We start from the raw sequence: 13856 nt of genomic DNA on the forward strand, positions 1-13856 counted from the left end.
TAGTCAAGCAAGTCTCAAGTCCTCAAACTGGTGACTTAAGTCTGACTTAAGTCAAGTCATGTGACTCAAGTCCCCCACCTCTGGTCTTAACAGATGTCCTCCCCAGTTTCACACACTCCTTCCTTTTGTGGGTACCTAGCTGCTCTGTTTGACTGCCCCGTGGACATTGCTGAGTGACTGAGTGGCCAATTAGCAGATACCAGTCCCATCATGTGGGAGGAAGGGGAATGATTTACATGCTTCCCCATGCCTGGAAGTATTTGTCTTTGCTCCTAAACAGAGTGATGGGGAATAAAGGGGAAGGTGTGTATGTGCAGATCGGAAGGAGCTCAGTCAGGCGAGCCTTTTGCACAGGTTCATTTTCCATTCTGGGATTAAGTTTAGGGGTTCATTTTTAGGAAAATGTTAATTTTAAAAATACAAAATGCATGTAGGGTAGCAATAGCTATGGGCAGTGATAAGCACTTCTACCCTGCAGCACTAGAATCCAGGGTTTGAATCCCAACCAGATCACCACCTGCATGGAGTTTGTATGGTCTCCCTGTGCTTGTGTGGGTTCCCCCCCCCCCCCAAACCTTGAAGACATGCTGGTGGGTAAATTGGCTCCTGTCTAAACTGACCTTAGCATGTGTATGTAAGCATGTGGGGTAGGGACCTTAGACTGTAAGCTACTTGAGAGAAGGACTAATGTACAATATTTAAGCGCAGCGTAAATTGTCAGCACTATATAAATACTTGTAATAAAATCAATATTAAAAAGGTATAGAAGGCATCAATAGCATGGCAAAAAAAAAAAACAGGCGCTTTCTTTGGTTTATTAAAATAGAAGTATGGGTTCTTGGTTTTTTTTTCTTCTTTCAGAATCATACCTACCTAGGTGAATGCGGCATCCGTCTCCACCGACTCTAACACTGAGAAATGAAAGATCAAACACCACCGATCGCTTGGTTCAGGGCTCCCTGAGCAGAGAGATGGTGACTGTCAAATATCTCAATCCAAGTCAACGAAAGTGCAGACCCATGCCTTCTAAAGCATTCTTGGAACTTTTTAAATTTAACCACTTAAGCTCCGGAAGGTTTTACCCTCTTCATGACCAGACCATTTTTTGCTATTTGGCATTTGTGCGTTCATGCAACTCTGTACCCAAATAAACATTTTTATCCTTTTTTTTCACACAAATAGAGCTTTCTTTTGGTGGTATTTGATCACCCCTGGGTTTCTTTTTTTTTTTTGCGTTCTAGAAAAAAAAGTGAAAATTTTGATAAAAAAATAAAATAGATTTGCACTGTGGATCTTTCCTGGTTCTCTCCATAAACAACATGCATGAGGAATCCACTTGACTCGGAGTACGAGAAGAAGAAACGTACCACTCATTCTAAATATTCTGAGGACTTCTAGTTCCCTCACAGGCACAATATACATTAAAGGTTGGTGAGTGAGGGCACAATAGGAGGGGAGCACTGCACTGAACCATATCACCGTTTTAAAGGATATATACTTGTAGCACCCTCCTAGGTACAGTAGGTGCTAGGAAGAAGCATATCACCCTGTCTGCATATCAGGGGGGGCCTGAAAATTTTTTGTTAGACTGTCATGTGCTTCCCAGGGTGTCTGTTGAGTCTGGGGAGTCTCCCCACTGTGTCCAATGAGGATTCTTATTGGACCGTGGAGGAGACCTGACCAATAGCACACCAGGGCTTGTATCTATCTCAGAGGGCAGAATTTGCCACAAAACATCCTGGGAGAGGGTATAAGTCTGAGGGGAGCACATGACGCGGCATCTTTGGCGGGAAGCAGAGTCCCAGGAGGAGGGTGACGGCTGTCTCTCCTCCTGTCAGCGCAAGTTAGAGTGTCCTGGGCGGTCGGCCTAGAGGACGAAGGTCTAGCTGGGCTGCAGAGAGGGATCCAGAGTGCTGTGGACAGAGTGGAGCTGCTGGGCAGAAGTTTTAGGGAAAACAGTATTGTGAGTACTTGGGACTGCCCAGGGGTCTGCCTAGGAGAGGGGACAACTCCAGAAGGTCAAGGGGATCCAGGAGCCAGGTAACCTGAGGAGAAGGTTTAGAAAAAGGGGGTGCCAGTGTTGAAGCCCTGAAGAAAAGTGAGAGAAAGAGGGTGCCGGTGTGGGCCCGGAAGTGTTTAGCAGTGCAGCAGCAGCATATATAGCTACCTCAGCAAGGAGTGCTTAGGGAGCTAATGGCACACCCAAGCACTGAAAAAAAGCACACTGTGAAGTTTCTCACACATAGAAACTTTTGCACCATGCAGTTTTTGTGCATCCACATTTTAAAATAAAGGTTTACTGCCGGTTCACATTGGTGCGATGTGGGAACCCTACGAAACCCATACTGCATCGCACCAGACTTGCAGGCAGTTCACATTGCCATATGCGAACTGCTGGGAGTGTCAATACAAAGTTAATGACACCATCCGATTCGTTTGCATATCGCAGAGCAAACTGTCAGTTCGGACAGGAATCGGATTGCATAGGTGCGAACACCCATGCGATCTGATTCTGATGCGGACCAAAAAAAAGGTCCTGTTTGACTTTGGTCGGAATGCGATGCAAATTCAGCCATGCAATCTGTGCATGGCTGAATTTGCATCGCACAGACATTGCATGTGATTTGCACAGCAGTGCAGTATGAATCACATGCAATGTCTGACATTGCATATGTATGAACCAGCACTCCGATATGATCCTAGCTTTATAGATAATATTTACTACATTATTTTATTTTTTATTACACTGTGTCTTCCTTTTCAACTGCCAACTGAAAAGATACTGATTTAGAATCTGAAGCAAAAGTTACATCTGCCATTGCTAATGCAAAAAATTCCAAAGCCCTACATTTACCATTTGTTAATGCACAGATTTACACTGCTGCATAGTAATATAATGTGAAAAAGCTGAAGGAGAATTCGTTAGTAAGCTATCAAAAAGTTCTGAGCTTTTGCAATGCATTTTATTTTAAATAGAAGTTCCTGCATTGAATGTCACAGATTATTTCCCATCTGGTGAGTTGAGAGGTTGCAGGTAAAACAACATTTTCAGTAAATAGAAAATTGGTTAGCCCAAACCTGGATTTGCAGAAAATTGGATCAACCTCCAGTAATCAAATGTTTTTTGAACAAAAAGCTGATTCACTCACTGGCTGAGGTGGATAAAGGGTTTCATTAGACCATGGTTTGCTGTGTTATTGTGTGATAGCTTTACAGCAGCCTTTCTCAACCTTCCTACCCCTGAGGAACTCTTGGAGAAATTTTCAGGGAACCCTTGCTAAGTTTAGTGGGGGGTCAATATGAAAATGCCCCTTATGTTGGGTGGTCAGTTGGAAAAATGCCACCTTCAAGCTGGCAATACACTAGTAAATGTTTAAACTGGAATATTTTTACCAACATTCATACGAAAATTATTTGTACATTCAGCCCCGGTTCACACTTCTGCGAGTGCTGGGTTCGCATGTAATGTCGGAGCGCACTGCTCCGACATTACATGCGATCAGCTGTGCGGTGCGAGTTTAGCCATACAGTTTGTATGGCTAAATTCGCATCGCACCCGGAGCAAACACGCACAGGAGGCATTTTTGCAGCCGCATCAGGATCGGATCGCACAGCGGTTCACACTTGTGCGATCCGTTCCTGTGCGAACTGCACGATTGCACTGCGATATGCGATCAAACTGGGGGTGTCGTTAAGATTACATTGACACCCCCAGCGTATCGCATATGGCAGTGTGAACTGCCGGGGGTGCGTGTGCGATGTGGGAACAGTCTGCGAATTCGCAGCCTTCCCGCATCGCATAAATGTGAACCGAGCCTTAATGACTGGGCAAATGTCGTTTGAAAATGTCACTTGCTTTTAACATTCAATTTTAGAATGAATGTAATTCCCAAACAAAAACCACATACACTGTTCAAAAATAAAAGAGTGTACTCCACGCTAAGGAAGTAAATGTGAAAAAATGATGATAGGCTGCAGTCCCCCTTAAATATAACCGTAGTTACATACAAAGGAGTTGGAGAGAAAAGAAGGGGTATGACGCTGCCTAGTTGACCACTAAATCAGACTGATTTAGTGGTCACCTAGGCAGCGCCATACCTCTTATTTTCTCTTCAACTGTTCAAAATTAATTTCTTTAGGGAAAAATTTCCATCTTGCTCCTTTATTTTTTTTTTTGTCACTGTGGGTGAAAACAAATATTGATATAACTGCATTAACAATTTAACGTAAAAAAAAAATTCCACTCTTAAAATCAGCTAAAAGAAAAAGATCATTGGTGTCATGCATCTGGCTCTGCCAATGGCTATGGACCTGGAACTATGAAGGCACCATCAGGTGGGAGGTCAATTAGCTACAACTCAAGGAACCCCTAGAAACTTCTTGAGGAACCCTAGGTTGCCACGGAATTCTGGTTGAGAATGAGTGCTTTACATAGGTTTTCTTTGAAAGAGTTAAAGTAAAATGTGGTGCTGCCAGTGTCCTTCTGTGGGGCTGCATGAGTGCTGCTGGTGTCAGGGAGCTGCATTTCATTGATGGTATCACGAATTCACAGATTTACTGTTCTTTATTGAAAGAGAAGATGTTACTATCACTCTGCGCCCTCGGTCGTCATGCACTTTTCTAACATGACAATGATCCAAAGCAAACATCTAAGGCCACTGTTGCATTTCTGAAGAAGAACAGGGGTGAAAGTGATTCACTGGCCATGTACTGTATGTCTCCTGATCTGAACCCAATCGAACACCTATGGGGAATTCTGAAGCAACAAGTTGAGCATCACTCTCCATCCAGCATTCAGGCTCTAAAAGAGCTCGTTTTTGAAGAATGGCAAAAGATAGATGTTGCAATATGTCGCCAACTTGTTCATTCCACTTCTAGAAGACTTGGTGCTGTCCTTACAAATCATGGAAGTCATGCAAAATACCAGATGTAGTCATTTTTGTTGTGGGTGTATTCATTTTTGCATCAACAAATTTGGGCAAAGCTGAAGATTTTCTAATCTATTGTTAAAGCGGTTGAAAAAAAAAAAAAACCCTGCAGGACAAAGGCATAATGAGCTAGTATGCATCGCATACTAGCTCATTATAAAATACTTACCTTAGAACGAAGCTCTGACACGGTCACCCGATCACAGCTGAGGAAGCCGTCATGTTCCTTCGGCGTCTATTCCTGGTTCAGCGACTCCAGCGCTGTGAGTGGCCGGAGCCGCGATGATGTCACTCCCGCGCATGCGCGCAACAGTTACTTTCCAGCAAGAAGCCGGCAAAGAGCTCTGAAGGTCCGCCGGACCTTCAGAGCACATGCGCCGCTGGTTTCAGCGGCTGCATACAGGACGAATATCTCCTAAACCTTGCAGGTTTAGGAGATATTAATTATACGCCTTATTATAGGCTTACCTGTAGGTAAAAGGTAAAAAGTAACGATACTTCCACTTTGACCTTACTTTCATGTAATGAGCTAAACAAGTTTCTATAAAACTCAGTTTTGTCAAAATTTTGGAAATTGTTATTGTGTTCATTGAGATAATGATTAAAATTGCGTTTTTCAAAAGGGATGTACTCATTTTTGCTGAGCACTGTACTTACCTGCTCTTTGCAATGGTTTTGCACAGAGCACCCCTGATCTTCTACTTCTGGGGTCCCCCACCGGCACTCCAGGCTCCTCCTCTTTAACGGGTGCCCCCACAGAAAGACGCTTTCCATGGGGGCACCTGTGCTGGCTCACTCCCTAGTCCCGCTGCTGTGTCTATTGACACAGACTTGGGGTACTCGGCCCCTCCCCACTCCCATGTCACAGAATTTGATTGACAGCAGCGGGAGCCAATGGATCCTGCTGCTATCAATCTGTTCATGGAGGGGAGAGACAGCATATGGAGCTCCTGTACTCATGCACATCGTTGAATCAAATTGGGTTTAGGTAAGAAAAAGGGGGTGTCTGGGAGGGGGGCGCTAGAGCACAGATGGTTTTTCACCTTAATACATAAAATGCATTAAGGTGAAAAACCATAAGGCTTTACAACCACTTTAAGCCTTTTCTTGTCTTTACTAATGAAGAGAGAGGTTCCTGCATCTCTCTGAAGCCTGGTCACTTGACCAATATCTCAGCAGTCTTCATGTAATCTCTGACAAATGATCCTGGGGAACTAATGTCAGGAAAATTTTCAAGTAGCTTATGTTTAAGTAACTATGACTTTACTTTTGTTACAGGTCTGCTTTAACCATCTGATTTAGCAGATATACGAAGAGTTGCACAGTTTCATCATTTTCTCTATTTTCCACCGATCTGCATGACATTGCCATCGGCCAGATAGCTAAAAATATTTGTAGTGTTCACAGCAGGAAGCAGGACTGTTGGCCCAGTAGTGCAAGCAGTTTAAATGTCTCTTACATAACTGAAAAAGAATGCCCAGTATAGCTTATCCTTGACTAATTGACAGCAGATAAAAGAAATTGTGTGAATAGTCCTGTGGCCAAAGCATAAAGAAAATATAAAAATAACATTAGGGTAGGATGGATTTGCACACTTACCTCTTCATAGCCTGTATGCTTTTGTTTCAAACCTATTGGATTAAAAACAATATATTAAATTAGAATAATAAAACCCATTCTGTATTTACAGAATTTAAAGAAAATATAACAGACTTGCAGCCTAAAGAGTGAACCGTGCCAGATTTAAAATTCCATTTTCCTTTCTATTCAATGGCATTTCTGTGGGCGTCATGGATATTATACTGAAAATAGCAAAGCTTGAAGAAGAGACACATGACTTATTTATCTTGTCATGAGCACTGCATTAACAGAGCATATTTAGCAATCATTCATTGTAATTTATACAGAGCATGTCCAACCACAAAGTGGATTTAAGGTGTAATCTGGCATGATTAGCCAAAAAAGAAAAAAAAATCACCTTTGCAGAGTTCAAGTGCCTTAATGTATTCCATACACATTTGGACAGAAAAATAAAGCAACATGTTTAATGGTTATTTTCACTCTCAAAGTTAGTTCCAGACTACTGAATTTATAATGTTAGACAGTCAAAGTGGTCTTGTGTTTATGCTCATTAGGCTTAATTGATAATCTGTGTAAGATTCAAATGTAAATATAAAAAAGCGCAATAATCCAATCAAAATCTACCTTACTGTCGTGCAATTCTAGTTGCTTACTGTACTTTGCACTTATCCGTTTGCTCCTTCCATCCTTTACTGAATAAGCCCACAAGTGTGATATTTTTTTCTCAGACTTCCTCCAGCACGGCACCGCTCCTTTCTAGCCAGCATTTCCTGCCAGCAGTACCAGTCAGCACTACCAGCCTGAGCCAGCAGTACCAGCCAGCAGCGTACCAGCCTGAGCCAGCAGTACCAGCCAGCTGTACCAGCCTGAGCCATCAGTAACCACAGCAGTACCTGCCAGCAGTGCTCGCCAGCAATACCAGCCAGCAGTGTACTAGCCTGAGCCAGCAGTACCCACAGCAATACCTGCCAGCAGTACCCACAGCAGTACCAGTCAGCAGTTTACCAGCCTGAGCCAGCAGTCCCAGTCAGCAGTGTACCAGCCTAAGCCAGCAGTACCAGTCAGCAGCATACCAGCCTGAGCCAGCAGTACCAGTCAGCAGCGTACCAGCCTGAGCTAGCAGTACCAGCCAGCAGTACCAACCTGAGCCAGCAGTACCAGTCTGAGCCAGCAGTACCAGCCTGCAGTACCCACAGCAGTACCAGCCAGCAGTACCAGCCTGCAGTACCAGCAAGCAGTACCAGCCTGAGCCATCAGTAACCACAGCAGTACCAGCCAGCAGTGTACCAGCCTGATCCAGCAGTACCCACAGCAGTACCAGCCAGCAGTGCCCACTAGCAGTACCCACCAGCAGTACCCACCAGCAATACCAGCCAGCAGTGTACTAGCCTGAGCCAGCAGTACCCATAGCAGTACCCACCAGCAGTACCAGTCAGCAGTGTACCAGCCTGAGTCAGCAGTACCAGCCAGCAGTACCAGCCTGAGCCAGCAGTACCAGCCTGCAGTACCCAAAATCAGTATCAGCCAGCAGTACCAGCCAGCAGTACCCACAGCAGTACCAGCCAGCATTTCCCGCCAGCAGTACCAGCCAGCTTTTCCCACCAGCAATACCAGCCAGCAGTAACCACCCCAGCCAACAACCAGTTGCGAGTAACAACATCATCAATACCAGCTAACAGCCCACACCTTACCAAAGAGAAGCAGTTCAAGCCATCACATTATGGGTGAGTTAATTAAATGTTTGACCAAATATAACAGGCTAATTTTTAAGTTGATAATTTTGTACGGCCCCTGAATGATGTTATTAATATCCAAATGGCCCTTGGGCGAAAATCACAAAGCAATTTGAGAAACTACAAAGCAATTTGGCAGCTCTTCTGGGGGTAGCGCTACAATGGCTTGCAGAGAGATTTTTTTTCAGCAAGTTAAAAAAATTATGTGTAATCAGGGCTGGCGCTTCCACTAGGTGAACTAGGCAGCCGCCTAGGGCGCACTGCTGCTTAGGGAGCATAGCCACGGCCGCTGGTTTCCCTACTATCCTGGGTGCCACCCTACACTAGGGTGACCAGACATCCCCGGTTTGCAGGGCCGATGCTGGCCGGTGCACCATGAACTGGAGCAGGGGGGCGCCTTAGTTCCCGCTTGGGCTGCCTACAGAGGGGAAGGGGGGGGGGATGGGGATTAGAGCGCTGCATGATTACAAAAAGCCAAGTTCTTCTGCTTACCCGGCGGGGAGGCTGTCATACGAAGTCCCGCCTCCTGGACCGGCTCCTACCTATGATATACAGAACACTGGTGATGTCTATCATAGGTAAATAGAAAAATATATTGCGCTCAACACATTAGTATTCACAATAAGGTGCACTTGTGCAAATAAATTAGTATAAAAAGTCTTTGGGTGCTTAAATATCAATATAAAGTTCAGTGATTAGCAGCAGCAATTTGATAGAAGCACAGACTTGATAGGAGTAAGATTGCAAAGCCTCCACCTCCACACTTTCACCCAGTGCTCTGATAAGGTACTCCTTACCAGAAGTAAATGACCCCTTGATTATAGGGGGTCACACAGGCATAATGATCCACAAAAGAGCCGATCGTCTGCGTCAAATTCCCTCACCAACAGGAATATGCATTCAGACCAGATTTGGGATCTCAATACAGGACACATAAGGAGGCAACAAGAAAGCTCTCATGGTGCAGTATGTCAGTTCAATCGAGCATTTATTAAAAAGTATTGCACTTACTACAATCCATCAGCAGATTCGCTTAGTACATAGATAAAATCACGGAAGCTGGAGTGTATGAATGCCGCTCCACGCCTGTGTTCCACCAATCCGGAAGTTTACAGTCTCACATTCCCGACGTACGTTTCGTCAGTCCCTGCTGACGTCATCAGGGGATTGTTTATTCATTTGCGCAGTTCCTTTGGTTTACACCAAATTTTTTCCTAATGTCTATCATAGGAGCCGGTCCAGGAGGCGGGACTTCGTATGACAGCCTCCCCGCGGGGTAAGCTTAAGAACTTGGCTTTTGTAATCATGCGGAGCTCTAATCCCCATGCACTGGTCACTCTGCATTATTGAGGGCACTAGTCACTGGTCACTCTGCATTGGATGGGGGCACTAGTCACTGGTCACTCTGCATTGGATGGGGGCACTGGTCACTGGTCATTCTGCATTGGATGGGGGCACTGGTCACTCTGCATTAATGGGGGCACTGGTCACTCTGCATTGGATGGGGGCACTAGTCACTGGTCACTCTGCATTAATGGGGGCACTAGTCACTGGTCACTCTGCATTGGATGGGGGCACTGGTCACTGGTCAATCTGCATTGGATGGGGACACTGGTCACTCTGCATTGGATGGGGGCACTAGTCACTGGTTACTCTGCATTAGATAGGGGCACTGGCCACTCTGCATTAATGGGGGCACTAGTCACTGTTCACTCTGCATTAATGGGGCACTGGTCACTCTGCATTAATGTGGGCACTTGTCACTCTGCATTGGATGGGGGCACTGGTCACTCTGCATTAATGGGTGCACTGGTCACTCTGCATTAATGAGGGCACTGGTCACTCTGCATTAATGGGGCACTGGGCACTCTGCATTGGATGGGGGCACTGGTCACTCTGCTTTGGATGGGTGCACTGATCACTCTGCATTAATGGGGGCACTGGTCACTCTGCATTAATGGGGGCACTAGTCATTGGTCACTCTGCATTGGATGGGGGCACTAGTCACTGGTCACACTGCATTGGATGGGGGCACTGGTCACTCTGTATTAATGGGGGCACTAGTCACTGGTCACTCTGCATTAATGGGGGCACTTGTCTCTCTGCATTGGATGGGGGCACTGGTCACTCTGCATTAATGGAGCACTGGTCACTCTGCATTAATGGAGCACTGGTCACCCCCCTCTCTGACACATTGCTCCCCCCTCTCTGACATTGCTCCTCCCCCCCGACACATTGCTCCCGCCTTCTGATACACTGCTCCCCCACCCTGACACACTGCTCCCCCTCTTTGGCACACTGCTCCCCCCTCTCTGACACATTACTCCTGCCTTCTGACACACTGCTCCCCCACCCTGACACACTGCTCCCCCCTCTCTGACACACTGCTCCCCCCTCTCTAACACACTGCTCCCTTCGACACATTGCTCCGCCCTCTGACACACTGCTCTCCCACCCTGACACACTGCGAGTGATGCAAGTGTAGGGGGGAGTATGGGATGCATGGTGTGTGCTGCGAGTATAGGGAAATAGGGAAATTTTGAAGTTTTTTAAAAAAAAATTATTTATGGGGGGGGGGGGGGGGTGGCGCAAGTAGCTGGTCTTGCCTAGGGCGCAGGATAGTCTAGCACCGGCCCTGTGTGTAATAATTACCTCCAAGCACTCAAAGTTCCGGTGAACATATTGTAGGGGCACTTCCAATTATTGGAAACTATATTCAAAATTAGAAGCATCACCTGCTTTTACTACACCATTGATAGCCAGCTAAGTGGTCAGCTGTACTTATGTAAGCCTTCTACGCTGCTTATTCATCAAATAAAGCATTGCTATAAGAGACACATTTTAACTGTCTCATTGAATAGATAGTGTATAGATACTGTAATCTTATCTTCCCAGCTAGTGTTATGTCATAGAGCCAGATAGCTTGTGGTTATTAGACCAAGACCTTGCTTCTCTCTGAAGCTTGCGTCCTGTATTTTTCAACCTCTGAGTATAAAGATATTTTCAACTTTCAAGTGGATACATGCAGGAAATACATGCAGCTATACATTATATTACTTATTATTATTCACAATATTAATATTAGTACTTATTATATTACTCACAAATGCTTTATGCTGCTGGGATAGTGCTAGTTCCAAGTCAATACTGAATTGTTAGGAAATTAGGTAATAAAAAATGACTTTTTTGACCTTTAATTCTCACTACTTGCTTTGTATTGGATTTTCCATTAAAATTCCTTTTAACTCTCCTTCTGCACTTGTCAAAGAGAGAACATGACTGACAAAAAAAAAACTTTTTTTTCTGTTGAAAAAAGTCATCCCATGATCTTAGTGCAGTGGATCCCACTAGACAAACAGGTGCCTGGTGAAATTCAGACTATTTTTTTTTTATAAGGCTTTTTAAATTATAAGCTGATCTAAAAAGAGTGGCCATCTTGAGTAAGGGAAGATGATTCACATAGAATTTACTTCCTGGAATCCACCTGCCCCTAGCTCAGGCAGGAGGGTGTGCTTAGTTAAGAAAATAGTAGTGACAATGTGAGGCGCTGAATCTGAAAAGGTGCTAATATAATATAAATATAAGGTGATGGTACATGTGATAAATAAATATAAATATCAATATTCCATATCGTGCAATAATTTTAGCCAATTAAAAAGGATTTTGCATGCAAAATACACGGAAATGTGCCAGTGAGCCCTTCCAGCCCCAGTCAGCTGATTGGTCAGGTATTTTTCATATGTAGTTTATTTATACGTTTTTAATTAGATAAGATTATTGCACGATATGGAATATTGATATTTATATTTATTTATCACACGTACAATCACCTTATATTTATATTATATTAGCACCTTTTCGGACTTGGCGCCTCACATTGTCACTACTATTGTTTTTTTGGTTATCCAAAAATTGATGGCAGCCGCATCTTTATTTATCACTTAATATATATATGCCGCACATATCCCAGGGAGGCGCCATTTTTTAGGTTTTTACAAAAAAATACCCTCCTCCGTTTTTAAAGACTCCTAGGATGTATAACATCATTTGCCTTGTCAAGGAAGTAACTGCAGAAATGTAAAAAAAAAAAGTTTAAAAAAGTAAATATTATATACTTTTCCTTGCTAATACTAGCAGCATACTGATTAAAAATAGTCAATGTTGACTTAGGCCTGGTTCACATCTATGCAGGTTGCAGTTTGCATATTCCAGGTGCATTTTGCATTTTTCAATACACGTTTTTTGATACATTGAAGTCTACTGAACCAAAAACCAGAAAAAAGTTTCTGGCCCTTTTCATAAAATGCATATGTATCACTGCCCCCTAGAGTACACTGTTTGGATTCCTCTGAGTTACCCTTAGCAACTGATAGCAGACAAACGGCATTGAAAGTTCTTGGCTTAGTCAATAATCAATCCAGGGGATGTTGGTTTTGTGGTTTTATTTAGAACTTGGGTAGGAGAAGGGATGAGTGGGATACTCCAACTATGAACTATGCACAAATTTGAGGGCAACTAACTGTAGTGTGCGGCAAGGCCGGTGCTTCACCTTGCCACTGAAGGGAAGAAAGATAATATGTGCTCCTGTTTAAGTTACTCTTCAGGGTCTAACTTGGCACCCCCTTTCTCACTCGCTGTGTGTGCTGAACTCCTATCCACTGACTCTCCACTGGAGTGATCCCTTTTCTTGGGCAGACCCCTGGCAAGCTTCCCGGTACTCACAGACACTGTTTTTCCCAAGGTTGCTCTGCCTCCAACTCCACTTGTCAGCTTTCCTGGACCTCCTGGCTCAGCTCCACACTCCTGGCTCACTAGGCCGACCACCTGTGACTACCTTTCACAGCAAACAGGAGGAGAGACAGCTGTCACTCTCCTCCTAGGACCTGGCTTCTCGCCCAAAGACACCCTGTCACATGCGCCCCTGGCTTTTATAACATATCCCAGGATGCACCACTGTTTGTGCCAACCCACTGGGATAGTTACAAAAGCCGGAGTGTCACTGGCTGGGTTTCCTCCACTATCCAACAGGCTTCCATATTGTATACATTAGGGACACTTCCTCAGCCCAGATGAATTACACCCTGGACACATGTAACAGGTCTAACTACTGATCATGCTCGGGGGCTTGGCCTACGCATGCTGCTGTGAGGACGCATTCTTCTGGAGCTCCTCCGTGATCCGTGCTTTTTCCCGCTGCCAGCACCTCTATCTCCCCGCCAAAGCTCTTCTACACTATGGGGAAACTCACAGGCAGGTCCTTACCACAGAAACCGCCATCCTTGGGATTCATTAAGCTGTTTTTGGCAACGGAAACCGAAGATTCCATTGACGCCGGAGGCCTGGGCCGCTCTCTGACCAGTATAGGCTCCGCTCCCCAGCAGGGCTCTCAAGTGCGCCACAGATCCTTGGCCTCCTTGTGCTGCTCGAACGGCACGGTTGGATCTCCCAGCCGGTCTGCGGTGGCTGCACTGGTGAGCGGTCTCCCTACAAAGTCAGAATTGGCATCCATGCTACACAGTAGAGATCGACCGATTATCGGCAAAGCCGATATATCGAGGGTCGATATGGACGTTCCCCAATATATTGGAATCGGCTTTTTATTTACCGATATTGC

The 13856-nt window shown here is 44.9% G+C and overlaps 1 protein-coding gene across 1 annotated transcript in view; it reads right to left on the reverse strand.

The window, feature by feature from the left end:
- CDK15 (cyclin dependent kinase 15) overlaps positions 1–13856 on the reverse strand; it is a 322696-nt gene that overhangs the window by 279517 nt on the left and 29323 nt on the right. Inside the window, exon 2 of the mRNA XM_082261320.1 lies at positions 6528–6559. Within this exon, the coding sequence (XP_082117446.1) occupies positions 6528–6559 (32 nt within the window). The remainder of the gene's footprint in view (positions 1–6527; positions 6560–13856) is intronic.

Source organism: Pelophylax lessonae (assembly GCF_965119305.1).
Source record: "Pelophylax lessonae genome assembly, chromosome: 6".
Taxonomy (NCBI): Eukaryota; Metazoa; Chordata; class Amphibia; order Anura; family Ranidae; genus Pelophylax; species Pelophylax lessonae.